Here is a 23,926-nt window from a genome sequence, read left to right on the forward strand (position 1 = left end):
TGGTGTGAGCTTTTTTCCCAGAGCATTGAGGATTGTGTGCAAATATATATTTTTAGGTATATTCTCCCTTCCCTATATGTGGCTGTATGTGTTTGAGCTTGAACTTGTCATGTCTGTCAGTGGAGTTACTGTGCTGCCATTGGTCGATTCCCACGCATTCAATCACAGCTGTGGCTTCTGTCAAACACATTCATATACATGCACTCAAAGGAAGAAACGAGACCTTCACTGTTAAACCGGCCGACCTCAAAGCTCCATGACAGTAAGTATTCACATTTCAAACTTTTGTATTGATATGGAATACACATAGCCTACTGTAGTGTAACACATCGGTCTGGATGAGGAGAGTCATTGTGCATGCGTCTGGTGAGAAAAAAATGGTATGCATCTTCTACAGAGTTTAAAAAAGGCTCAGAAGTACACTTTGGAGTTTTGGCGAATGTGTGCATTGTAGTGGGAAGGTCTTAAGTAGAAAAGACGGAGGATGATGAGAGATGATGCCTTTTTTGGTGTTACATTTGCAATTTGCTGGAGTGTACTCATGCTGCTTTTCCGTCAATTGTGTGGGTTGGTAGCAAAAACAGAAAAAATGGGGGGGGGGGGGGGGAAACATGCTGAGACTGAACCAGTAACACAGGCAGCAAACAGACAGAATATCCTCTAACAAACTTACTTTTGTTATTTTTACTATGATGCTCTGCAAGCAGATTTGAATTGCTTATTCTAAAAATATGCTTATTTTAGAAAAAAATCTAAAAACTTTGCCTCATTCCCTTCCACATCCAAAGATAATCTCGGTTTATCTACAAGATGCATTGGATCTTTACATTAGTTAATTTGCAATCAGATCACCCAAAATGGGTGTTGTAAATATGGTCTAAAAACCATTAGTTTGCACAAAATTAAATGCATTGTCAATTCATTGAAACCAATTTCATGATCAAGCCATTGGAATGGTTGTTTTTTTTCTCTCAAAAAGATGTAAACATTTGGATATAAAGTTGTAGAGTGTGGAATCACACAATGAATAGAGTTTGCATCACATGTGACATTATTACAATAAAACAGATGTGGCAGTTGATTAATACCGAATTCTGGGTTATTCCTGGAAAAACATAATGATAGGCCTACATGGTTTGGCTTAGAGTCTAAGTGGAGGATGAGAGGATGAGTTTAATAGAAAAAAAATATAGAATATAAACATTTGTGAGATTTAGTCAGTCCAAACAGATGGTTAACTCATCAGGTTAACTCATCTAATTTTCTGTCTCTGGAAAATATTATGCTGAGTTTTTTGTGTCTATTTGTTGATGGGAAATTTGTGGACAATTGTTTTTAGATTTGTATGAGTAAAAGTTATAGTTTTTATTTTGGAGTATAAAATATAAAATTAGACCCGTGGGGTAAGATTTTGTGCTATAACAACTAAATAAGCAAATGTTTCTATTTATTTCCTATAATAACATTGGCTGATGCATCATCATTCTGCACATGCTAAAGTTATCTAAATATGTTTAAAAGTAGGTTAAATCCACATTGTTGTTGGGGGGATGCATCTTCCCCCATCCTACCCATATATATATATATATATATATATATATATATATATATATATATATATATATATATATATATATATATATATATATATATATATATAAAAGAAGAGTCCAAGAGTGACCTTGCTTAAAATATGGACTGCATGTTCAAAAATCGCGTGGGCACAACCAAGCGTTCAATAGTTGGTTGAGAAAGTGTGGGCGCCTAGAGGGACAGAGCGGCTCCGGCTCAGTGCAACCAGTGCTGGCGGGGCTCGTGCATTCAGTTGCTGTCGTTTCTGTCAATATCTTTATCTGCTCTATTTCACATTTGACAATTGCTGACGGATCGATAGGTCTGAACAGGAATTTGTGGCGAGCTTGATTTTCCCTCATCGAGTTCAACCATATGAATTACTCGCGACGCGTCGCCATTTGGTTACTCGCGTTATCAGTGCAAATTATTCAGGAATGTGCGTATTGCGGTAGATTGGAGATGATATCCGTTTGGCTCCTCTTTTTAAAGCTGCTGGTAGGTATCAAAATATTGAAGCTTTGTGCATCATCTGTTGCATCCCGTATCTGCTTTGGTAACATCTGCATGCGCAAGGCACGACGAGCGAGTGATGCAGGAATTATGTGTGCTGGATTTGCACTGTCGTGCTTGGAAGAGTGTCCAGTGTATTTAAAAAAAGTTATGATGCTGCTGTCTATATCTGAAATCTGATCGGTATAATTTCCCTATCTGCTTGTCAACACTGCAGTGATAGAGTAGAATATACTCATTTACCAAAGTTAAGTTTGACTTAAAGGGATAAACCACCTTCACCACAAAAAGCAAATCCATATATGTTCTGTGGAAAACGAGATCAGTCACCATTGGATGGAAACCAGATGTAATGAAAGTAAATGGAGACAGAGGGTGTTAGACCCTAACACATCTTAATTTTGGGGGGATATTTCCCTTTAATGCAACAATCACACTTATTGGACAATAACTGAGGACATCATTTTGCTATCTGCAGAATTCCACCTCTGGCAAAGTGGATGTGATGTTCAGACATTAGAAATCTATTTTCCAAAACAGACAGGGGTTAATGGTGGTTACAGCACCAGCAGGCATGCATAAAAGAACATCATATCCGCTCGATATGAGCAATGGATTTGTTTCTCTGTCTCTCTTACTGAATAAACTGCTGATTGCTAAAAAAGCTGATTGCTCTAATAAACCAACTGCATCATGGCACTTTGATAAGGTTGTCTCTTACTAGTGAGCTGCATATACATGGCTCTTACTGTATAATATACAAGACAGCCTCCTCAGATGGAGCATGTTGCCAGGCAACCACTACTTTTCGGGAAAAAACACAGAACAGACCCTCTGAAGTCATACAGTATCTTGCAAATAAATTATGATAATGACAGTATTAAATGAAATGGCATTTTGATCATCCACATAATGTAAGCTCCTCTCAGTTTGCATGAGTTTGAGCACTGAAGCAGCACAAAGAAGGGGAATGATAAACGATTAAGTTATACATTTTAAGGAAATATGAATTATTGTAAAGGTCACATATTTTCTTTGAGGCTGCTAAAATATCCTTTAATGTAGATTTTCAGCCCACTTTGTAATTGCCTGCTTTGTTAGAAACCATTTCTCATGGTTATTTGGTATCAAAGAGGTCTACCCACTTCTCACAGCATGGATGCCAGAATAGCTTGATGAAACTAAAGTGACACTGTGCAATTCTGCAGAATAAACAGCACAAGGCTGGTTGTCTATGTTAATTGGATCTGAGACTTTTCAAGGACCAAGTCTAGAGAAAACTAATGTTAGTGTTTGTCATGTTTTGAGTCTTTCTAAGCTTGGTTCCTTTAATTCTAAACATATCTGTTTCAATGTAACTTTCTTAGAGAGCCACAGCTGGTGTGGGAAGGTCATATGGAACTGAACTAAATGAAGGCAAAAGCACCTCTGTAAATCAGCAACAAAAAGAGCAGAAATACCTCTCTGAAACAGTCACCATGGAGACCAGCCAGCTTTCAGAAATGGCTGATCTAACAGACTGTAAAATGGATCCTGAGTGTACAGAGGACCAGACATGCCAATTCACTGAGGAGGTAAATGAATGTTTTGACCCATATTTCTCTGAGTGCCTGGATACCAGAAAGAGCAACCCCCATGAAGACCTCGATGGGCAAGACGACAAAGGCATAACCAATGCAAGTGATAGCTCATGTGAATCTGATGGGAGCAAAGAATCTCAAGATAGCGTTATGGTCAACAAACAAGAACAGCCGAATGGTAGAGAATCTTTTAACTCTGATTCTCATGAAGACCTGCACACGAATGACCAACCAGAAGAGGAAATGGAAATTCACAATTCTGATGATACCCAGGAGGAGGAGCACAATGAACCTGAGGAGAGGCTGGAGGCAGAAGAAGAATCTGTGCTAGAGCAGCAAATGAACAAGCTGGTGATTTCTGAAGTCCAGACTGAAACTTGCCCGGATATGGATCGAGATGACCTGAGTGACTGTCTGCTTGTGGAAATGGCCATCATTTCATCAGACAGTGATGCTGAAGAGCCATGGAGATCTTTAGTTCCACCAGCTGTCAACAAAGAGATTGATGAGAACGGTGATGTCTTGGGTATGGATGAAGCAGAGGTAAAACCGGAAGTGGTTGAAGTGATTGATAGCAATGCTGAACCTGAAGATGAAGCCCTGGCTTTGAACCTTAATGAAACTGAGATTCTAGAACAACCAGAGTTTCCCACCGAATGTGAGCTGCAAGATATTTCTTTGGACTCCTCTGTCCATTACTGTAGCTTAACAAAGATTGCAGAGGACGAAGATGAGCTTGGGAAAACCTCAAAGCACAACCTGCAGCGCCTGTCTTGTTCAACTTCGGAGCTCGATAAGAAATTGCCGCAGGACTTCTGCGTGGTTCAGGAAATAAAGAGCGAGAATGTCAGCACAGAGCATCTGGATTTCAGGGTTGCTCGCAAGCAATGGCAGAAGATGGAAGAGCAAACCAAGGGTCTGGTGCACCGGCCAGTGATGAAGCATGGATCTTGCCAGGGTGGGCACAGCTTCATGTATACACCTGTCCGCAACATTGATCGCACTAGAAGAGACCCTGACATCGAGAGTCTTGGTCTGGGGGAGTACCAGTACACTCAATTCAGCCCCTGTTCGGAGGATTCTGGTCTGGACGACACAAGCTACAGGTCACCTTACGATGAGCCAGAGACACCAGTGGAGCGGGAGATCCGTGAAGCTCTCGAGCGAGAGGAGAATTTCAGACGAGAGAGGGCAATGGCAAAGATGTCTGCTGGTGATGCTACACAAGTTCAACCAAGGCCTAGTGTTCTTCACCACAGCAGATCAGAGCCTGGGGAGAAAGGACGGATGTTTGACACACCGGAAGACAGGTGCAGGTCTCAGAGGTCCCCTAGTGCAAGAACTCCAACTTTGTCCATCACTGCATCTTCTGGAAGGAATCCCACATACCATGAAATGACCGCCAGCAATGTCATTATACTCGAGCCGGATTCGTACCCCACAAGTCCACGGAATCGAGGGAAAGGTGGGCTGCTCTCTCCAGGGACCAGCAGTTTCCAAGAATGGCCAGACATGAACAACGTGATAATCCTGGAGACGTCAAATCTCATAATTCGAAGTGCCTCGGAATTCTGCCTGAGCACTGCATGTCAAGAGACACAAGAGAGCACGTTTCAGAACAATCCCTTCTTCAAACTGCGCTCTCACAGCACCCAGTCTCTGGTGGATCAGGAGATCAAGTTGGTGAAGCAAAGAGAAGAGGAGCTTAGGAGGCAGAGAGCACAACTATATGTAAAGGAGAGATATGACACAGTCCTCGTGTCCCCCAGCCAACTGCAGAATTTCACTTATGAGAGACAAGGTAGCACATTTTGCAACTTGTAAAGTATTTATTTCATTGATGTTATTACACAAAGATGTAGTTAAGCAAACGTCGTTCTTTTATTTGGACACTTTTCAGGAGAGGTACCTGCAAAATCCAAGTCATCCCCCTCATCTCCATCGAAGATGCGCAAAATGGATCGCTCCGCTTTGTCCTGCGACCACAAGGTACATTCAATTTAGGCATGCTGATTCAAAGTTACAGATTTTAAACTGTACATATTTTTCTGTTTGTCCTCTCATGAATCATATATAAGTGTTCTGAATTCCATTGCAAAGCAACTGTTTTTCATCTGTTTCACATCTTTGACATCTCATTGATCTCTGCCCATTTCACCTTGAAACTGGAAACTGCATGCAGTTTTACAGGTGAAGTTTTCTTCTTTAGTTCCCTGAAGCTCCTTTCCCTCGAGTCAGACGAAAAAGTGCCCTGGCCCAGAGGTGGGAGGCAGGTATCTTTGCCAATCATCAGCAACAAGACTGAATGATTTGCCTAAATGAAGCACCGATGCACAAATCAAGTTTCCATTACAGTAAACACATGTAGAAATAGATTCAGAGTAAAACAGTCATTAGTACAAACCTGGAACTTAATAGGTGAGTAAAAATATTCAGAACTGATGTCATACCTTTTTTAATTTTTTGGATGCGAATAGTATTTTCATTCTGAATTTTATCCTGGGTACAATTTTATATTACTGCAGATGGAAAATTTATACAGTAATGCATTCCTAAATTGCACTATGTAAAAAAATAACGCCAAACACTGATAAATATATTTCACATAACATACATTGTTTTAAAAAAACAAACAAATTTTGAGTCTTAACAATTCAGTTTCTTGTTTATAAGATATTTTGTCACTTTAGCCATACAGTGGAGAGCAGAAGTAAATAAAAAATACATTTATTATTGATTTAATCTGATTAAAAGTGCAATTTAAGACAAGAGAAACAGCTTCTTGGAATGTCTATTAAAGAGTATATTATGGATGTAGCTTCCAGAGGTGTTACCATTATTACATTGTGAGCCTTTAAAATATTTTATGCTTTGATTGCCTGCTTATAATGTCAACATTAATTTCTGTGTGAAAATAATAATTTAAAATATGTGTGAATTTCACTTCATAATATTCATGTTTGGAAAGGCATCTTAATAGATATGTTTTTTCCTTGCAGGATGTTTTCAATGCAAAAATACTGTTCAAACATTGCAATAAAATGAAATGACAACTGATAATGATTTGTTCTGCTGTATAAACAATTGTTGGCCTTCATCCCAGTTTATGTCCTGAAAAGCTGCCATGTGATTCATTTGTTGGTTATACGTTCCCTATGGAGCCGAGCATTGAGATACAGAAAGCTGAGTTTCCGAGCACAAACACAGCAAGGACAGCCACTCTAAACTTAGTATCCTGTGGAAGCAGGAAAAAGGCCAATTAGATGCTTAGATGAACACTATGTAAGGTTGTTTTGGAGCCTTATAGTTTGACTGAACGTTTTTGTTGTGTCTATTGCAATACACATTGATTTATTTGATTATTTATTAAGTTTTTCTTTGAATCTCCACCTTTAAGTCTGAGTAAACTAAACATACCCAGTTTACCTTCCCTGAAAAGTCTGTGAAAACTGGAAGTTCATCTTCATTGACACTTCCTGTTGAAACAAGAAAAATAGCTAAATATATAATGTTACATATCTTTGAAAACATATTTTACTTCATTTCACTCTCAGTTGGAATCATCTTCAAATGTATGTCTGAACCACAGTAAGAGGGAACGTGACAGAACAGGTACTTCCAAATAAATCAGACTTTTGCTTTTGCATTGCCTTTCAGAGGTATTTAATGTAAAAATGATTTATACAAACCTTTTCTAATAACATCATGCTTATGAAGTTTTAACACAAGCTTTAACACAATGGTCCAAACCACAAAAGCAGAGAGAACCCCTGTGGTCCACGGGTAAGGTAGCAAAAGAGACTGTTGCCTTATTCCAAAAAATATGGAAATCACTGCAACAATAATAAAAAAATTAAAAAACGGAATTATTACAGATAGAAATGTATTTTTGAGATAAATTTTCTAAACATCAAAATTCCAAAGTTCGGAATTCACCGGCAATAATTTCAGCAGCATTTCCAACACCCCAGTGTAACCAATTGAATATCCACCTCCTGGGAAAATGAAATGATTATCCTGGTGTTATTCTACTCACTTCATTATGTATTTCAATTCAGATATGTAAGCAGAAGATGTAAATATGAGTTCATTGATGAGTCATAACCTTGAGGAGTCTGGAGCTGGTCTGAATGCAGCCATTATAGGCTGACAGAAAGTGAGAATCATAACTATGCAGCCTAGGTAAGGATGAGCACCTGCTCTCTGCAAAGACATTTGGTAATAGGATTGTTAACTAAAACCAAAACTATTTTCAGAAATTTAAATAAATTTAAAATAAATGAAAATCTAAATATTAGATGAAAAAAAAATATATATATATATTAATAAATTACTATAATAAATTAATAAATGCTGGATTAATAAATGCTGTAAAGATATTGTTCATTGTTAATTAATATTAACTAGTTAAACGGATAGTTCACCCAAAAATGAAAATTCTGTCAGTATTTACTCACCCTCATGTTGTTCCAACCCCGTAAGACCTTCGTTCATCTTCGGAACACGAATTAAGATATTTTTGATGAAATCTGAGAGCTGGATCACTCCTCCATACTAGTCCATAGCTTCGAAAGGATTAAAACTTGCCGGCCTCGAAAAGTTATTAAAGATATCGTTAAAATAGTCCAAGTGACTACAGTGGCTCAAACTTAAGTTTATCAAGCGACGAGAATACTTTTTGTGCGCAAAAACGAACAAAAATAACGACTTTATTTCAACTATTCATTTCCTTCTCTGTTGGGCTCTAGTCAGTTAACTTAGTGTAATAGCGTAGAGCTACGTCACACGTAGGCTCACTATTGGCCGACGCTGGTCATGTGGGTGATGCGTGTGACGTACAACAACAGGAGCTCTACGCTTTTACACTAGTGAACTGACTCGAGGCCCACAGAGAAGGACATGAATGGTTGAAATAAAGTCGTTATTTTTGTTTTTTTGCGCACAAAAAGTATTCTCGTCGTTTGATAAACTTAAGATTGAGGCACTGTAGTCACTTGGACTATTTTAACGATTTCTATAATAACTTTTCGGGGCCTGCAAGTTCAATCCCTCAAGAAGCCTATGGACTAGTATGGAGGAGTGATCCAGCTCTCAGATTTCTTAAAAAATATCTAAATTCGTGTTCCGAAGATGAACGAAGGTCTTACGGGGTTGGAACAACATGAGGATGAGTAAATACTGACAGAATTTTCATTTTTGGGTGAACTAACCCTTTAACTAATCTAAACAAGTGAAACCTTATTGAAAAGTGTTACTCTTAAACTAAAATTGAAATAAAATCTGAAAACAAAAATAAAGGTTAATTATAAATACATAAAATACTACTGTACAGCCAAACACATATTATAGACATTACAACATAGGCTACAATATAACTCCACAGCATAATTATAAGACGCTCTCTAAATCAAATGGGGCGCCCCCTATTGTCAAAGAGCATTTAATACATTGAATATTGTCTGTTTAAAATATGTATTGGATTTTTTTGCAAAACATTGTCTAGGCAGAGAGCACAGGCTTTACTCACTGTGCTCCATTTTCCTCGGTAGATAAAAGGAAAAATAAAGCCCACCGCTGTGAGCAAAATTGTAAGGGACATCAACATGTGATGCACCTGTAAACAGAGAAAATGAAAAATATATGCATTTATGAAAAGCTGATTACAAGTGAAATGTGCAGAAAACTGAAAAGTATTAAAGTATGAATAAGTAATAAGCAGCAACCAATAGATTGTTTAATTTTTTTTTTTTTTTTTTTTTTTTTTTGCAATAGAAGCATAAATGTCCTGTATAAAAACATAATACATACCTGGAACCATATTTTTTGCCCAAACAATGTTCGTTCTGGCCAATCGGGTTTAAAATAGCCAGCGATTAATGTTCCAGTGCTTCCTGCTAGCATCCAGGCAATCAGCATTAGAGCTCCTGCATTTACATTTGGAATTATATTTGTAAACTTGCAAATGATAGCATTTTGCAAGTTACACCAATAACATGTAGTAGTTTATCTAATTACCAAATTGCCATGCTTTTATTCCACAGCAGTTGCAATACACTTTTCAATGGCACAATTATTATAATTGCCCTTTCACATGCAACATTTCCTTTTCCTGACCATATATTGAACCATCAATGGAAGTCTCAGTATCCTGCAGTAAACTTAATTGCAGCAAAACACTTACCATGACATTTCATGAGCAGTGGAGATCGAGAACCTGTCAGTATCTCAGGAGGGCCGGTTATGATCTGATGGTGGGATGATATCAGTGGCTGCCACGTGTGTCTATGGATCATACCTGTAGCACAACAAAACAACAATAAAAGTGATGAGATAACTTGGATAAAGTATAATCTCACCCCATTTCTATCAATAAAAAATGTGATTTATTATACAATAAAGATAGAATATAATTTTTTTTTATCTAAAATGTGAAACAATTGCTGTGTAAATCGTAGAACATCACCTGGTCAAAGTGTTTTAAGAAATGCACGCTTGTAAAAGTTTAATTCAGATTTTAGCAAACCAGCTATAACTTTTTTTTTATCCCTGTGCACCCAATGACCCTGCCATAAAATAAATGAAAGGAAATGAGTACTGATTGCTCAGGCCTTCACAGACACTTTTTAACCAGTAAGGTCAGAAATCCGGATCTGTGGAGTAACACGCAGTGGGGAGGCCATAAAAACAAAGTTATATGTGACACTGTATCTGATGAGATGCATGATCATTTGCCAAAAGGAAAAATACAGCCCTGAAAGACATGATGACCGGAAAGACAATTCCTGCTATTTCATCATGCTGTAAATGTAGCAGTTTAAAAATAAAAAACACATAAGACAAAATTATCTATTCTGTTATTTGTCATTATTGTTATTTTAGTATATATATATAAATATATATTATTGTTTTATATTTTCAACTTTCATTTCAATTTTAGTATTACATTATTATATTAAATTATAATATATATTTTTTAATTCTTTCATTTTAATTTTAATTTCAGTTTTAGTGCTTTTGTTATGTGCTTTAGTCATTTTATTAGGTTTTTTAGATTTCTATTTAGATTTTTATTTTTTTAACTTCATTTGTTTTGTTTTTTTCAGTTTTACTTTCAGTAATTTTAGTACTTCAACTTCAGCTTATTTTATTTTATTTAGTTGCCAAGTCATTTGTTCCAATTTTTATAGCTGTATTTGACAATAACAACAATCTATGTCATTGATGCAGTTAAAAAAGCCCACCATATTCCGCAGTGCCGTGTGCTACGAACAGGTAGTAACTGTTGTTAAGACTGAATCGAACCGGATCCTGAGGGATGTAGATGGATCTAGAGAACTTGCACTGAATGACCCCATCGGAAACTCTCCAGCCTACATCAGTCAGCACAGACTGCAAAGGAAGTGAAAATCCTGCTGATTACATTTATGACTGACATTGCATAAAGTTTAGAGCACACGCTGTCATCTTTTTAGACTATAATGTTTTTATGGATTTAAAATTATGTTGTAACATACTGAAAACTAAAAGCAGCATTACAATCCTAAAGTACTCTCTCACCTGGGATGCCTCCTCTGGGTATGTCCTTCCTGTTGTGTGCGCAGACTCAACGCTTACACGACCTCCGTCATTTACGCACAAGTACGCATCATCATCTCCCTAGAAAAACAATAAGATCTTCAGGGTCACATCACATGAATATAATATATCGAAAGTCGGTTCATTATAATGCACTGAATGCAATTTTAGGACTACAATTTGAAATGCGTTTGATCATGCTCACCATCCATTCATCCTTGGACAGGGCAAAGGAGACGTATCCCTGTGCAGGGCCGCTGAGCTCAAACGAAACTTTTTGACCCAAAGTAGAAAAAGAAAGGAAGAAGCAGTTTGTGTCTATAGAAGGGTTACAGCCGACAGGGTCCATGAGACAAGACTTCCTCCTGCCACATCCCTCTGGAGTGAACTGTAAGACAAGTGGCATCATGCATTTCTTTACAATAAAAGGCTATGTAAAGCAGCTTGTAAGAGCAGATTATGTTTAGTATTTTGGCACGTACTGGCTCAGGTAGTATAGAGGTGCTTGCAGAGTTTGTAGACATGACGGTGGTAGATTGAGGTGGAGCGGGAGTCACGTCACCCTGAGATATGACCGGACCAGGAAGTTTGAGCCAGAATATCTTGTAGTGGGCAAGAACTGTGGCACTTGATGTGAAAAAAAACCACACATTAAATTTGAATATACCACAAATATTGGTTTGAAAAGAGCCAATACAGTGAGTGACCTGTTTATGAGTATTTTCAACATTGAATGACAAAGTCAGATCAGAAACACACTCACAGAAACTGTACAGTGGGAGGAGCATTTGAAGGGGCTTTCCAGATCACCTGAATTTCGGTCTTTTTGGCATTACTGGTGTGACTAACAGCAGAGCCCTTTAAAAGACATCATACTTTCATTGTACGGCAACTCTTTAACATTAAAAGCAGATTTTGAGACACATTTCAACATACTTTGTAATACCCAGTGTTGGGGAAAGTTACTTTTAAAAGTAATGCATTACAATATTGCGTTACTCCCCAAAAAAGTAACTAAGTACGTTACTTAGTTACTTTTTATGGAACGTAATGCGTTACAACACTTTTGCGTTACTTTTTCTCACCTGCATGGGCTTGTTTGTTTGTTTTTTAATAACAGCTAAAACAATCTATTTTTGCCAATTGTTAAGGCCCTTTCACATCAAAAGTTAAATGAATAAGACTAAGGCTGAAGGAAATGCATATTTACTACTGTACAGTAGAGGGCGCCGCTCAAACAAACCTTTCAGCTGCTGCTGTTCTTGATTAAATAACAATAGGATACAGGAGAAGGAAGTTCAACACTCTTATTTCTAAACCTAATCTAAAGTCATTTTTGCTTATTAGTATGGTTGAATTAGATCATTGTAGGTCAGCAGCAAAGACATTGGTTAATAAAGTGAGATTAAATACATAAAGTATATTTGTGTAATTTAACATAGTTAATTATAAAACTTTTGCACAAAATTCTGAGATTGCTTTGACTGTTTTTATTCATTTTGAGGAATACTGAATGTTTTTGTGCAAGTGAGATGAGTAAATGCATGTTCAATGCAAATGCACACAACACCTCACTTTATTTCTCTCAACATGGGGACAGGAGAGCTGTCAGTCAATAAATGTGAAAAAGTAACTAGCGTTACTTATTTGAAAAAGTAACTCAGATATTTTGATGTTATTTGAAAAAGTAATGCGTTACTTTACTAGTTACTTGAAAATGTAATCTGATTACGTAACTCAAGTTACTTGTAATAAGTTACCCCCAACACTGGTAATACCAAATAATTCATGGTAAGTGATTTATACTACAGCAGGGCTGTGATCCACCAACCTAATGATATTTAGTATAATAGAACTTTTGCTCATGTGATATATTTAAATACAGTACCAGTAAAAAGTTGCAAAATGTTTTTGAAAAAAATGATTTTTCATCAGCCATTATGCCAGTTTTCAGTGTCACATGATCAGTTATGTGATCATGTTTCATTGATTTGGGGCTCAAGAAACATTTCTTATTATTATCAATGTGGAAAACATTTGTGCTGATTAATATTTTCGGGAAAACCATGGCGTCCACTATAAAGTACCTCTATGCTGTTGCATGTCAAACACTGGGAAATCTTGGGATCTGCCAATGCGAATGAGCCAACAGCTGATCCATCAGGGTTTGTGGCATCTCGGGCTTGAATTAGAAAGCCTTCAAAGTGCTCACTTCCAGAGAGAGTGACTATGGACAGTGGAAGTGTCAATAAATAAAGGCAACTGGCAAAAGGAAGCTACATGATTGTTCAACTTTACTCAAAACATCTAAATTGGAAAAAATGATAATCATTGTTTAATGTATTTCCCCCCTCACCTCTGATGTCCATCCCTGGGCTGAATTTACTGGCATTCACAGTCAGTGTGTATGGACTGGCAGTAGTGTTGGGTTGGCTGTGATGTTCTGGCATCATGCTCTCGCAAGATTTTTCCACCTTTCCATTTTTGTATCCACTTACAGCTGTCAAACACAAAGTCCCAAGGATTACCAGAGACGTTTGCAGATTCCACATTTCCAGCAGAGGCAAAGTGATCCTCGTCTGTGAATAGATCCTGAGAGGAGTACAACAATGGCCATTAGTCATTATGTCATAGTTTATACCTTGCTCCTTATGATTCATATTACATTACATTAGGGTTCCCACATTTATTGACAAATTATTTTTCAAGAGTTTTTCTTAACTTTTCCAGTCATTTGTGATTTCTGTGGAAATTGATTTTTGCTGGGGTGAATTTATATTTGTATGTCAGTTGCCATTATAATTAATAGCTATATAAAAGTTATATAAAATGTATAATGGCTTTTTGATGAGAAATATAAAATTTATATAAAATTTGCTGCCCAATCTATTGAATTTTCCATGACTTCACTACTCAGTTTAACAATAACAATAACAATATGTAGGCTAGTATGTGTGTAAATAAAGATGTTAATAAAAAGTTAATGAAGGTTTTCAAAAGAAAGCACTGCTCTTACCTTGTCAGCAACCTGTCTGCTCAGGACCAGGTAATGTTGGCAGATAATAGGCTACTTTTATGGTTTGAACATGAATGGGCGGGTCATGTCGCATTTTAAGAGTTTTAGAGTAGGCCTGCCACCACACGATGGAGACAAACTCTGAAACAACTCCCAGCAGGTTTGTGTGTTTGTTTTTTTACTTTTCATCTTTTTATTTATTTGTTTATTCATTATTTATTCACACACGTGAATTTAATGCCAGTAGGCTACGTGAATAGTGCATTATTTTTCTATCTAATAATTTGTATAAGCATACACGGTGTCTGAAAACATTTCATGTAAATGGCAATGTGTCTTTTATTAGTGTATTTACGGTAGAGGGAAGCAGAGTCGTGCACAGCACACGCCTCCTTCACCAGCGACTGGAACGTCCTTAAGCCGAAAACAGGAAAAAATACACTGGTGTGTCTTTTAACCCTACTGCTCTATAACACTGTATTTTCGTGCAAAACTGATCTAAATGTTTATATCAGTTTAAATTTTAGACTGTCGTGCATCAGAATAGGACATTATGCATGTTGTAATATGGCTTGGCAAATATAGCCTACTGTTTGCCCCGATTGCTCATTTAAAATAGACTATTGCTTTGCCTTTATCCGCTAGATTCGTAACCCCGACCCGTCTGAGATAGAGGATACTTTTTTGGCCGTGCCTTTTAAATAGTATAGTCATGTTTACTGTAGTGATGGGAAGTCCGATTCATTTCCGCCAGTCGGTTCTTTCGAACTAATTGTTTCAAAGAACCGGTTTAAAACGATTCAGTGATCATTTTTACATCTCGGTGTGGCCTAGTGATTTAGATGAAAATAATCTAGTAAATACACATATTACTGGTTATTATGGATGAATCGTATAATATTAACAATTATTGTATTTTCATGTGTTATTAAGTTTTAATCGGCTCATAAAACAAGTCTTTTACAAGCTAAATATAATTTGTATTTACATTAGACAAAACGAAAATTAATTCACATCTCTTGGGTGTAGTTATCATTTCTGCAATTCGTCTTGGCAAACTTACTTTTCTCCCCTTTATCCTCGGGTCACTCACTCCAAGTTTTAGGCACATTACGAATCGGACATGTTCTATCCAGTGAACCGGTTCAACCTATTGAAAAGATCCGACTCATATGAACGATTCGTTCACGAATCGTACACTGTCAAACTATCAGAGGCATAGAGCGTAGATACGAAAGTACGGATACAAATCTTGACAATATTGAGGTATATTCCGTATATGTAAGCTATTACGGCAGAGCTCTCTGTTTTGGTTGTTGTAATTCTCAGTCGTTAACATATGTGGCTCTTACATTGTCATGGTTAAATGTTGCAATAATTTGTATTTTAAAGGAAACTATTGCAATTCTGTGTTTTTTTCAGAAGCTACACTACAAGCTTCTGATAAGTTGAATCAAGTCATCATCTATTGTGATACAGTGTGTGCGTGTGTGATGATTTGCATTTTGCATATCTTTTAGTTCACTTTTCAGTGAATGGGGTCCCGTTGAATTCCTGTTCATCGTTGTATTAAGGACGTTCTAAAATAAGGAGGGCAATCATGACACCAAAACAAACAAGAGTGATGGTCCTCAATGACATGGAGAAACTAGACAGGACCCTGTTCCGTCTGGACCAAGGCAAGTTTCAGCTCAACTTTAACTCTTTGCATTGTCCTGAGGCATGACAGAAGTACTAGTGTATTCATTGTAATGTGATATTGGCCAGTAGTCTGTTACGTGCGGCGTTTGTGCTTATTTATAGACATTGGTGTTCTCAGGAGCCAACTTTATTAAGTACCTATTCATTCATGCACTAATAAAGAGCAAATATAGAAGAGGAGTTTGTTGTCATTTGTGTATGTATGTTCAAATTCATATGCATGCTGTTAATGGATATTTTCAAAAAAGTTGAATTGTGTCAAGTTTTTATCTAATTTGCATATGCTAAAGCTGTGAGATGAGATGCTTTTATTTGCCTTTATGTTAATAATATTAATTTTATAATTAATATAAGTGATATTAATGATGATATTATATTATTAATAATAATATTATGAGCCCTATAGATCCTTCATAAATACATAATGGGTTTTTTTCTGATGATAACTCTTCTTTTTGGGATTGTATCAGGATAATACAATCCTTATTTTAGAGACTACTATGATGGTAAACCCATGTTACACTTTAATGAACTTTGAAGTACCATGTAAATATCATGGCATAATAATAAGGAATCAATGCAAAGTACCATCATATTGCCATCTTATACTGTTACGGTACCGCAAGACATTAAATATATTTGAAAAAAAGAAAGCTTGTTAATAAATACAGTTCATGAAGAGTTTGTGGCAAGTTCCACCAGTATTTGTATCAATTCCTTTTATTATTTATTTATTGTAACTCAAAAATGGAAAGATCAAGCTTATGTTGTGTTTCTGCTCAGGGTTTGAACTCCAGTTTCACCTGGGTCCCACTCTTCAGGGGAAACACGTGCATGTTTACACCAACTACCCTGCAGAAGGGGAGCGCTTTGAGCGCCACAAGTTTCACGCCTTAGACTGGATTAACCCTACTGGAAGACAGGATGATTCTGACAAGTTCTGCAACCTTGACCTCAAGATTTCAGGCTCATACCAGTATTATTTTGGCCATGGGTGAGTTAGTTGCAGAATTATTTTTTTAAATTATACTGTCAGTTCTGCATTTAAATATTGTTAAAAACTGTACAACAGGTCCTTGTTCATTTATTTTTTTACTCTTCAGAGATAAGGAGAGGTCTGGTGGTGGATATATTGTGGTTGACCCAGTGCTCCGGGTAGGGGTGGACAACCACATCTTGCCCCTAGACTGCATCAGTATCCAGACTTACCTGTCCAAATGCCTCGGCCCCCTGGATGAGTGGCCGGACAGACTTAGAGTCGCCAAAGAGGCGGGTAAGAACTGAAGACAGCTGGTGCTATATTAGTTACACTTACAATTTCAACACTCACAACTTTAACTCCATTTGAACTTCTCTTATCTCCTTCTCTGCAGTCAATTTGATTACATGACCAATAACTATGCAGAAACTGAACAAATAGATTTAATGACGTTAAGTTACTCAAAGTTAGTAAGGCCAAGTTAGTTTTTCCAAAGTGAACATTTTTGAGTTCTTTATTTCAGAATAATGACCATTAGAGATGCTTGGGTCAGCTCTAACATCCCCTGAATCTACTGTTAAAAATAAACCATCCACCCGTGACCCATCCAAACTATGATTTTCTCTGATTTAGATATCTGTTCCCGAACCACACCCGATCGTCACATTACAATTATTCAAATTTCTCTGTTTTAAGCAAAATGATATGGTAACATATTACACGGAAGTAGGCTGCTTTTAAATAAACATTTGTTTAATGTAAAAGTTATTCTTTGGCAAAATTACATTTCCGTAATAGTCTAAAGTTAATAAAGATCTGTTTTGCTTCCACTAACCCTGCAATTGCATAGTTTATTGAGAGTCTGCAAATTGGTGCCTGGCCAAAAAATTAAGCTTTTAACACTTAAATATTTCCATCATTATGTTGGAAAACTCTCTATCAGAATAATTTCGGTGTATAATTTTAATTAAAGCTGTTAAGTTATTAAGCAATATCTTTGTGTTTTATATAATGACCACTAGGAGGTGCTTGATGCATACTATGTTTTCCTTTTCTTTTTCCCTGAAGAGATAAAGGTTGTTGTTGAAACCAAAGTAAAGGAGTGACGCACGTTCGTTGCATTTTACCATGACATGAGAGTTCCCTGTCTTATCGTATCAACACATTAATGGTTTATCTCTCATCCACCCACAATTAAGTGGAATGTTATTATCCGCAGTGCATCACTAATGACCATATATAATCATACACTGTAAGGTCTATCATAGAAATGCACGTAGATAGATCATACTTCTTAAAACTATATGAGTAATGTTTCCAATGAGCAATATCCCTTCAAGGTTAATTTATGTAGACATATGGCTAATTTGGTATGTCATAGTTTGCATTTATGTGGTTTTATGACATTGGTAAATTAACTGAAATATATCTTAATATTCAGTTAGTATTCTGTTTCAAAGTAACTGATTTCCTTTCTATTTTTTAGGGTATAATATGATTCACTTCACACCACTGCAGACGCTGGGTAAGTCTCGCTCCTGTTACTCTCTGGCCGATCAGCTGGAGCTTAACCCAGACTTCTCCACTCCTGGACAAGCTTACACCTGGACAGATGTTGGCAACCTGCTGGAGAAAATGAAGAATGAGTGGAATATGCTTTGCATCACGGATGTGGTTTACAATCATACGGGTGCGCATTTTTACATTTTTTTATTATCTAGTTTATAGACAGTTTTCAACAATGCTTTATGCATTTTTGATACTTATTAACTTTTAAAATATCCTAATAAATCAGAAAAGCTAAATGCATAACCATTATTAAAGAAGGTTGTTAAATAATTTTAGATTAAGTATAACATATCACACCCACAGGACTTCTCAATAGTATTGCATGTCAATTAGCCATTTGCAGGGTCCAGCTATAGTGGGTTCTCTTATTCCAATGGAAAAGGCCACAGTTCCAAAGTGAATGACTGTAATCTCCAGTAAGCCCCCACTAAAAGCCTTTGCATTGACTTCAATTCTAAAAATAGTTTATTTGCAGAGGACAGGACCTATCGGTGAAACATTTAGCCTGTCTGATATAGTGCGGTTAAGCTGTTGTATGGACCCAATATGTGAGCAGAATACTAAAGAGAACCACTTTAAAACTTTCTTTCAGACAAGCTGACTGACTGTGACGGTTTAGAGAAGGCTAATGTGTTTACAGATGAATAACTGCAGGGGAATTTGAATTGTTTACTTGTTTTGCATAGGCTTGTTACAGAGCTTCTTCAGTCTCTGTTTGACATCTCTAAGCATGCCACTATAAGATCATGTTTCTTTTTCCTTAATCTTGTCTTGCTGTGCATGCATGTGTTAGGGTAGTCAGGCTTAATAGAAAGAAAAGTTCATAGTTAATTTCTTTCTACCAGAACTCAGCACAGCTAAAGGTCAGGGGGTGTGTGATACCTTATCTGAAGCTGTGTACAAATGCCAAACATTTAAACAAGGGGAAGTCCAGTGCGGCGGGGTATATGTGTGTATTTGTGCAGGTTACATATATACAGTGGGGTCCAAAAGTCTGAGGCCACATTATGAATCTGGGAATCAAAGTCAAATATACATATATAAATGTACAAATATAGGAACATTTATTTGATTTAAAAAAATATACTGTAAAAACTGTAATATTGTGAAATATTATTACAATTAATATTTTCTATTAATATATTTGAAACTATAATTTATTCCTGTGATGACAAAGCAAAAGTAGAATCACCAATTCAGTGACTTGCAGTGACTTACGTGATCCCCGTTTCATCTTCTATGTCTTTTTTTATTTGTTTTGCATTACAATGTCATGATAACCACTTTTAACGATCTGCCTTTCTCAGCTGCTAACAGCAAATGGATTGAGAAACATCCTGAGTGTGGTTATAACCTGGTGAACTCTCCTCATCTGAAGCCGGCCTGGGTGCTGGACAGGGCCCTGTGGCACGTCACCTGTGCTATAGCTGATGGCAAATACGAAGACAGGGGTCTCCCTGCCCTAATCCAGGATCACCCGCACCTCCATGTGAGTGAATCGCTTTCTCTGAAAGCCATAGAATGGAATTCATTTTGAAGTGTAAGTTGCTCTTATTTCCTTCAAAACTAACTGTAATGTGTTTTCACTAGGCCATTCGTGGAGTTCTCTGGCAGGATGTGTTTCCCAAGATTAAACTGTGGGAGTTCTTCCAAGTCAAAGTGGAACCGGCAGTGGAGCAGTTCAGAGCTTTACTTCAAAGCGGTGAGTTCCTGGATGGTTCTCAGACACTTAAGTTAAGAGAAATGAAAATGTTAAAGTCGGCATGAAATGGAAGTTGCGATAGTCTTTTGTGATGAATATCTGAGTGAAACGGCTTGTTGAACAAGGAAAAATGTAGGGCGGGACTTGATTTTGTCCATCAGGGAATTGTTGGATGGTTGTGGTTTGCTATTGGTTGATCTCATGTGAGTGACAGGTTGTTCCTTGCACAAGTAAACATGTCATTAGAGAAGAGAAAAAAATGATGTCATCAATTACTCACCCTCATGTCATTCCAACCCCATAATACTTTCCTTCATCTTCTGAACACAAATGAAAATATTTAAATTTTAAATGAAATCGCAGAGATTTCTGTCCCTCCATTGAAAGTCCATTCACCCAAAACTCTGATACTTCAAAACTTTCATAAATAAATTGTAAAATAAATTCATATTAATCAAGTGGTTTTAATCCAAGTCTTCTGAAGAGACACGATCACGTTATATGATGAACAGATCTAATTTAGGCTTTTATTCACATATAAACATTGACCAGTCTCATGGGTTTGGAATGGAATGAGGATGAGTAAATGATGACAGAATTTTTAATTTAATGTATTTAGTGGTTTGTTCTACATTTTTTGTACAGGAGCCAAACCTGATAGGATCAAGACTGATGGCAAACATCAACTGAAGATCATTCAGGACCCTCAGTACAGGCGCTTTGGTAACACAGTGGACATGAACTCCGCTCTAGAAACCTTTGTGCCCCATGGGTTAGTATGCTGATGCACATTTGAGCATGTGTTCAGTGTAGACCAGGGGTGCAAAACTCAGTTCTTGGGGGTCCACAGCCCTGCAGAGAAACATTCTCCAACACACATACCTGTCATTTTCAAATAAGCCTGAGGGACTTGATAAGCTGGATCAGGTGCGTTTAATTAGGGTTGCAGCTAAATTCTGTGGGACTATGGCCCTCCAGGAACTAAGTTTTGCATTCCTGCTGGACACTGTTTGTTATGCTTTATTTGGTATTCTACAGATGAATTATACATTTATGTTGATGTAGGAGCAGTCCTGGTGCCATTGAAGATTGCTGTAACTGGCTGAGGAGGAGACTAGAGGAAATCAATGATGAACAGTTTCATGAAATTAAGCACCATCAGGAGCAGGTGAGTCTTTCTCTGTTACCTCTCATTTCAATGTAGTCCAGTGCAGTAATGTCATTTCTTTTCTCTCAGGCTACTAACTGCATTGATGGAACTGTGAGCTATGAAAGATTGGCTGACCACGGACCCAAGTTGGGCCCCGTCACCAGGAAGCATCCTCTGGTTACAAGGTAGCACAGTTCATCCCATCAGCCTCTGCTGAAGTTTTAGCATCATGTTCCTTTGTTTAATGAAATGAATGTATACAATAAGGGCCGTAGCTAAGGTATCCGGAGCCCCGGTGCGGGTTGTTGTTGTGGGTCCCAGTCAGTTGGGCCCTAGAATCGTCAGCAACTTTCGGCCCTCTAGCGATGTCCCTGAATACAATACAATATATGTAATTATGGTGCTTCTGAAAACTTTTGTCTGTATACAGATATTTCACTTTCCCATTCGAAGAGGCAACTTTGGAGGAAGATCTGGAACTGATGAATCAACCAGAAAAGTCATGTCACTTCCTGGCCCACAATGGCTGGGTCATGGGGGACGATCCTCTGAGGAACTTCGCAGAGCCAGGTTTTGCAGTCTGCCTTGACTAATAGAATTTTGTTACATGTTTTCTTTATTTATGTAAATATAGTAGTTTATATACGGACCGTAAAGAAGCTTTATCAAAATGAAGTTGCATGTTGATTTATTCGTTTTTTCTTCATTGAAAGGACAATTTTGAAAGAGCTTTGAAAAATAAAGTTTGGGGTCAGTAAGATTAAAAAATGTAATTAAATAAATTAATAATTTTATTCAGCAAGGACGCATTCAATTTCTATTTCCAAAAAAAACCTATTCATCATTAAATACAAAATAAAATTGATCACGTTTTTCTCAGAAATACTAGGCAGCACAACTGTTTTCAACATTGATAATAATAAAAATGTTTCTTAAGCTGCAAATCAGCATATTATAATATGATTTCTGAAGCATCATGTGACACTGAAGACTGGAGTAATGATGGTGAAAATTCAGCTTTACCATCACAGGAATAAATTACATTTATTATACATAATATATTTGAAAAGTTTACTTTTATTTTTGATCAAATAAATGGAGCCTTGGTGAGCATAAGAGACCTTTTTAAAAAAACATTTAAAAAAAAATCTTTCTGACCCCAAACTTTTAAACAGTGGTGTAATTAAGTTTATTGTTTAAAAAGGTAAAACTATTCATGGCTAAATTTAAAAAAGTTTTCACCTTCCATTAAGACTTTAATATTCTCAGTTCTGAAGTTTAACGCCTTTAACCATATTTAAATCCACTCAGAAATACACAGATCCCCCCCATCCCCCCCACCCCCCACAATTACTTTTACATTAAACACAATTACATTAAAATTACCCCACAATTACATTAAAAATGAATTCTGTCAGTGGATTTGTAAAATGGCATTGAAGTCATTCTGACTTTAAACACAAGGTGGCGATATCAACACATTTCTAAATCCTAATCATTGATAACACTTACCAAACCTTTTTGACAGTGAGTTGAATCAAAGTTGCTTTTACTTCTTCTCCTCATTCTGGTCAGGGTCCAATGTCTACATCAGGAGGGAGCTGATCTGCTGGGGTGACAGTGTTAAACTGCGGTATGGCAACGGGCCCGAGGACTGCCCCTACCTGTGGGCCCGCATGCAGAAATACACCGAGATCACGGCCAAGCACTTTGTGGGAGTGCGTCTGGATAACTGCCATTCAACTCCACTGCATGTGGCTGAGGTACAGCGGCAGTGTCAAAAGATTGATTATTACTTTTGGCTAGGTCACAGATAAATAACCTGTTTGAGATAAACTATGTGTAAAGATGAATATTAGACATGGGGGGGGCAGGAATGTTTTTTTCCCCTACACATTTTTATATTGCGAGCTCGTTACTTACTGTCTTGGTTAGTACGTTTTGGCTGCTGACTGTTCCCCATCTACCGATAGCTCCGTCATTTGCTGTACCTCACACTAAGAAATATTAATGCTTATTGATAAATCAGTGATGGTATAAGAGTCATGCTATGAAACTGACTCCTTTTCGAGTTTAACATGGTGATTTTTAAATTACAAAAGTTGGTCCCGCTTTATATTAGGTGTCTTTAACTACTATGAACTTACATTAAAAAAAAATGTGTTTGGTACAATAAATGTACTTATTGTGTTCATGTTGAATTGCAAAACACATTTGCTGCTATTGAGGTGGGAGACAAGTAAGGTTAAGACAGGTATGGTGGTATGGGTAGGTTTAAGGTTGAGTCAGGGAAAGGCAAAGGAAAAGTCAACAGTGTAAATATAGATGTAATTACAGAAATGATTTGCAGCTGTAATTACATGCTGGTATTTACAATGTAAAAACATTTATGCGCACAATATGTGCATTGTAACAAATGATTAATTCAAATGCTAGTACATAGTAAAGACACGTAATATAAAGTGGGACCCAAAAGGTGTCATAAGATTTTAAATATTTTATTAGACAAATGTATATGTTTGAATTTTAATAAATTGCATTATAAGTCATGTTGGGATGTAGTTATGCC

General features: G+C 37.0%; 3 protein-coding genes across 10 annotated transcripts in view; 2 read left to right on the forward strand and 1 right to left on the reverse strand.

Annotated features, from left to right (window-relative positions):
• Window positions 1–25: 25 nt before the first annotated feature.
• LOC143735427 (uncharacterized) lies at window positions 26–6,725 on the forward strand. Of its 2 annotated transcripts, none has more exons than XM_077225592.1 (4): window positions 26–262; window positions 3,453–5,466; window positions 5,566–5,654; window positions 5,848–6,725. In XM_077225592.1, the coding sequence occupies exons 1-4, from the start codon at window positions 257–259 to the stop codon at window positions 5,857–5,859; spliced, it is 2,121 nt and encodes a 706-aa protein (XP_077081707.1). In that variant the 5' UTR covers window positions 26–256; the 3' UTR covers window positions 5,860–6,725. The 2 variants fall into 2 exon arrangements, with proteins under 2 accessions (XP_077081707.1, XP_077081700.1); XM_077225585.1 differs by lacking the exon at window positions 26–262 and adding an exon at window positions 1,768–2,070.
• On the reverse strand, window positions 6,603–15,581 carry frrs1a (ferric-chelate reductase 1a). 3 transcript variants are annotated; one of them, XM_077225611.1, is made up of 16 exons: window positions 15,320–15,581; window positions 13,597–13,832; window positions 13,328–13,467; window positions 12,004–12,098; window positions 11,723–11,867; window positions 11,446–11,628; window positions 11,223–11,321; window positions 10,907–11,054; window positions 9,847–9,960; window positions 9,474–9,589; window positions 9,193–9,279; window positions 7,771–7,868; window positions 7,602–7,660; window positions 7,355–7,498; window positions 7,083–7,141; window positions 6,603–6,900 (listed from the first exon to the last, which is right to left on the reverse strand). In XM_077225611.1, exons 2-16 carry the CDS (start codon window positions 13,790–13,792, stop codon window positions 6,808–6,810), a joined length of 1,776 nt encoding a protein of 591 aa, XP_077081726.1. In that variant the 5' UTR covers window positions 13,793–13,832; window positions 15,320–15,581; the 3' UTR covers window positions 6,603–6,807. The 3 variants fall into 3 exon arrangements, with proteins under 3 accessions (XP_077081726.1, XP_077081718.1, XP_077081735.1); XM_077225603.1 differs by lacking the exon at window positions 15,320–15,581 and adding an exon at window positions 14,257–14,303; XM_077225620.1 differs by lacking the exons at window positions 13,328–13,467; window positions 15,320–15,581 and having other exon boundaries at window positions 13,597–13,761.
• agla (amylo-alpha-1, 6-glucosidase, 4-alpha-glucanotransferase a) overlaps window positions 14,342–23,926 on the forward strand; it is a 29,438-nt gene continuing 19,853 nt past the window's right edge. The window contains exons 1-13 of one of the 5 annotated variants that reach the window (XM_077225552.1): window positions 14,342–14,416; window positions 14,603–14,700; window positions 15,777–15,935; window positions 16,741–16,951; window positions 17,061–17,230; window positions 18,423–18,626; window positions 19,813–19,994; window positions 20,096–20,207; window positions 20,853–20,979; window positions 21,273–21,375; window positions 21,445–21,542; window positions 21,788–21,927; window positions 22,933–23,120. In XM_077225552.1, the coding sequence (XP_077081667.1) occupies window positions 15,857–15,935; window positions 16,741–16,951; window positions 17,061–17,230; window positions 18,423–18,626; window positions 19,813–19,994; window positions 20,096–20,207; window positions 20,853–20,979; window positions 21,273–21,375; window positions 21,445–21,542; window positions 21,788–21,927; window positions 22,933–23,120 (1,614 nt within the window). In that variant the 5' untranslated portion in view covers window positions 14,342–14,416; window positions 14,603–14,700; window positions 15,777–15,856. Of the gene's footprint in view, window positions 14,417–14,602; window positions 15,523–15,678; window positions 15,739–15,776; window positions 15,936–16,740; window positions 16,952–17,060; window positions 17,231–18,422; window positions 18,627–19,812; window positions 19,995–20,095; window positions 20,208–20,852; window positions 20,980–21,272; window positions 21,376–21,444; window positions 21,543–21,787; window positions 21,928–22,932; window positions 23,121–23,926 lie in introns of those variants that run through there. The other 4 variants (XM_077225562.1, XM_077225571.1, XM_077225534.1 and 1 more) reach the window with 4 other exon arrangements.

Source organism: Siphateles boraxobius, unplaced genomic scaffold, assembly GCF_051911475.1.
Source record: "Siphateles boraxobius isolate OS27281-9 unplaced genomic scaffold, OSU_SipBor_1 1, whole genome shotgun sequence".
Classification (NCBI taxonomy): Eukaryota; Metazoa; Chordata; class Actinopteri; order Cypriniformes; family Leuciscidae; genus Siphateles; species Siphateles boraxobius.

What these genes read in the sequence shown, in the direction of transcription:
- LOC143735427 (XM_077225585.1), top strand. Translation starts at nt 1,948, where the DNA reads ATGAATTACTCGCGACGCGTCGCCATTTGGTTACTCGCGTTATCAGTG. An exon ending in TCCTCTTTTTAAAGCTGCTG is followed by an intron (nt 2,071 to 3,452) that starts GTAGGTATCAAA and finishes TAACTTTCTTAG; the next exon opens with AGAGCCACAGCTGGTGTGGG. An exon ending in TTTCACTTATGAGAGACAAG is followed by an intron (nt 5,467 to 5,565) that starts GTAGCACATTTT and finishes GACACTTTTCAG; the next exon opens with GAGAGGTACCTGCAAAATCC.
- frrs1a (XM_077225611.1), bottom strand. Translation starts at nt 13,792, where the DNA reads ATGTGGAATCTGCAAACGTCTCTGGTAATCCTTGGGACTTTGTGTTTG. An exon ending in CCTCTATACTACCTGAGCCA is followed by an intron (nt 11,629 to 11,722) that starts GTACGTGCCAAA and finishes CTTGTCTTACAG; the next exon opens with TTCACTCCAGAGGGATGTGG. An exon ending in GCATGATGTTATTAGAAAAG is followed by an intron (nt 7,142 to 7,354) that starts GTTTGTATAAAT and finishes TTGTTTCAACAG; the next exon opens with GAAGTGTCAATGAAGATGAA.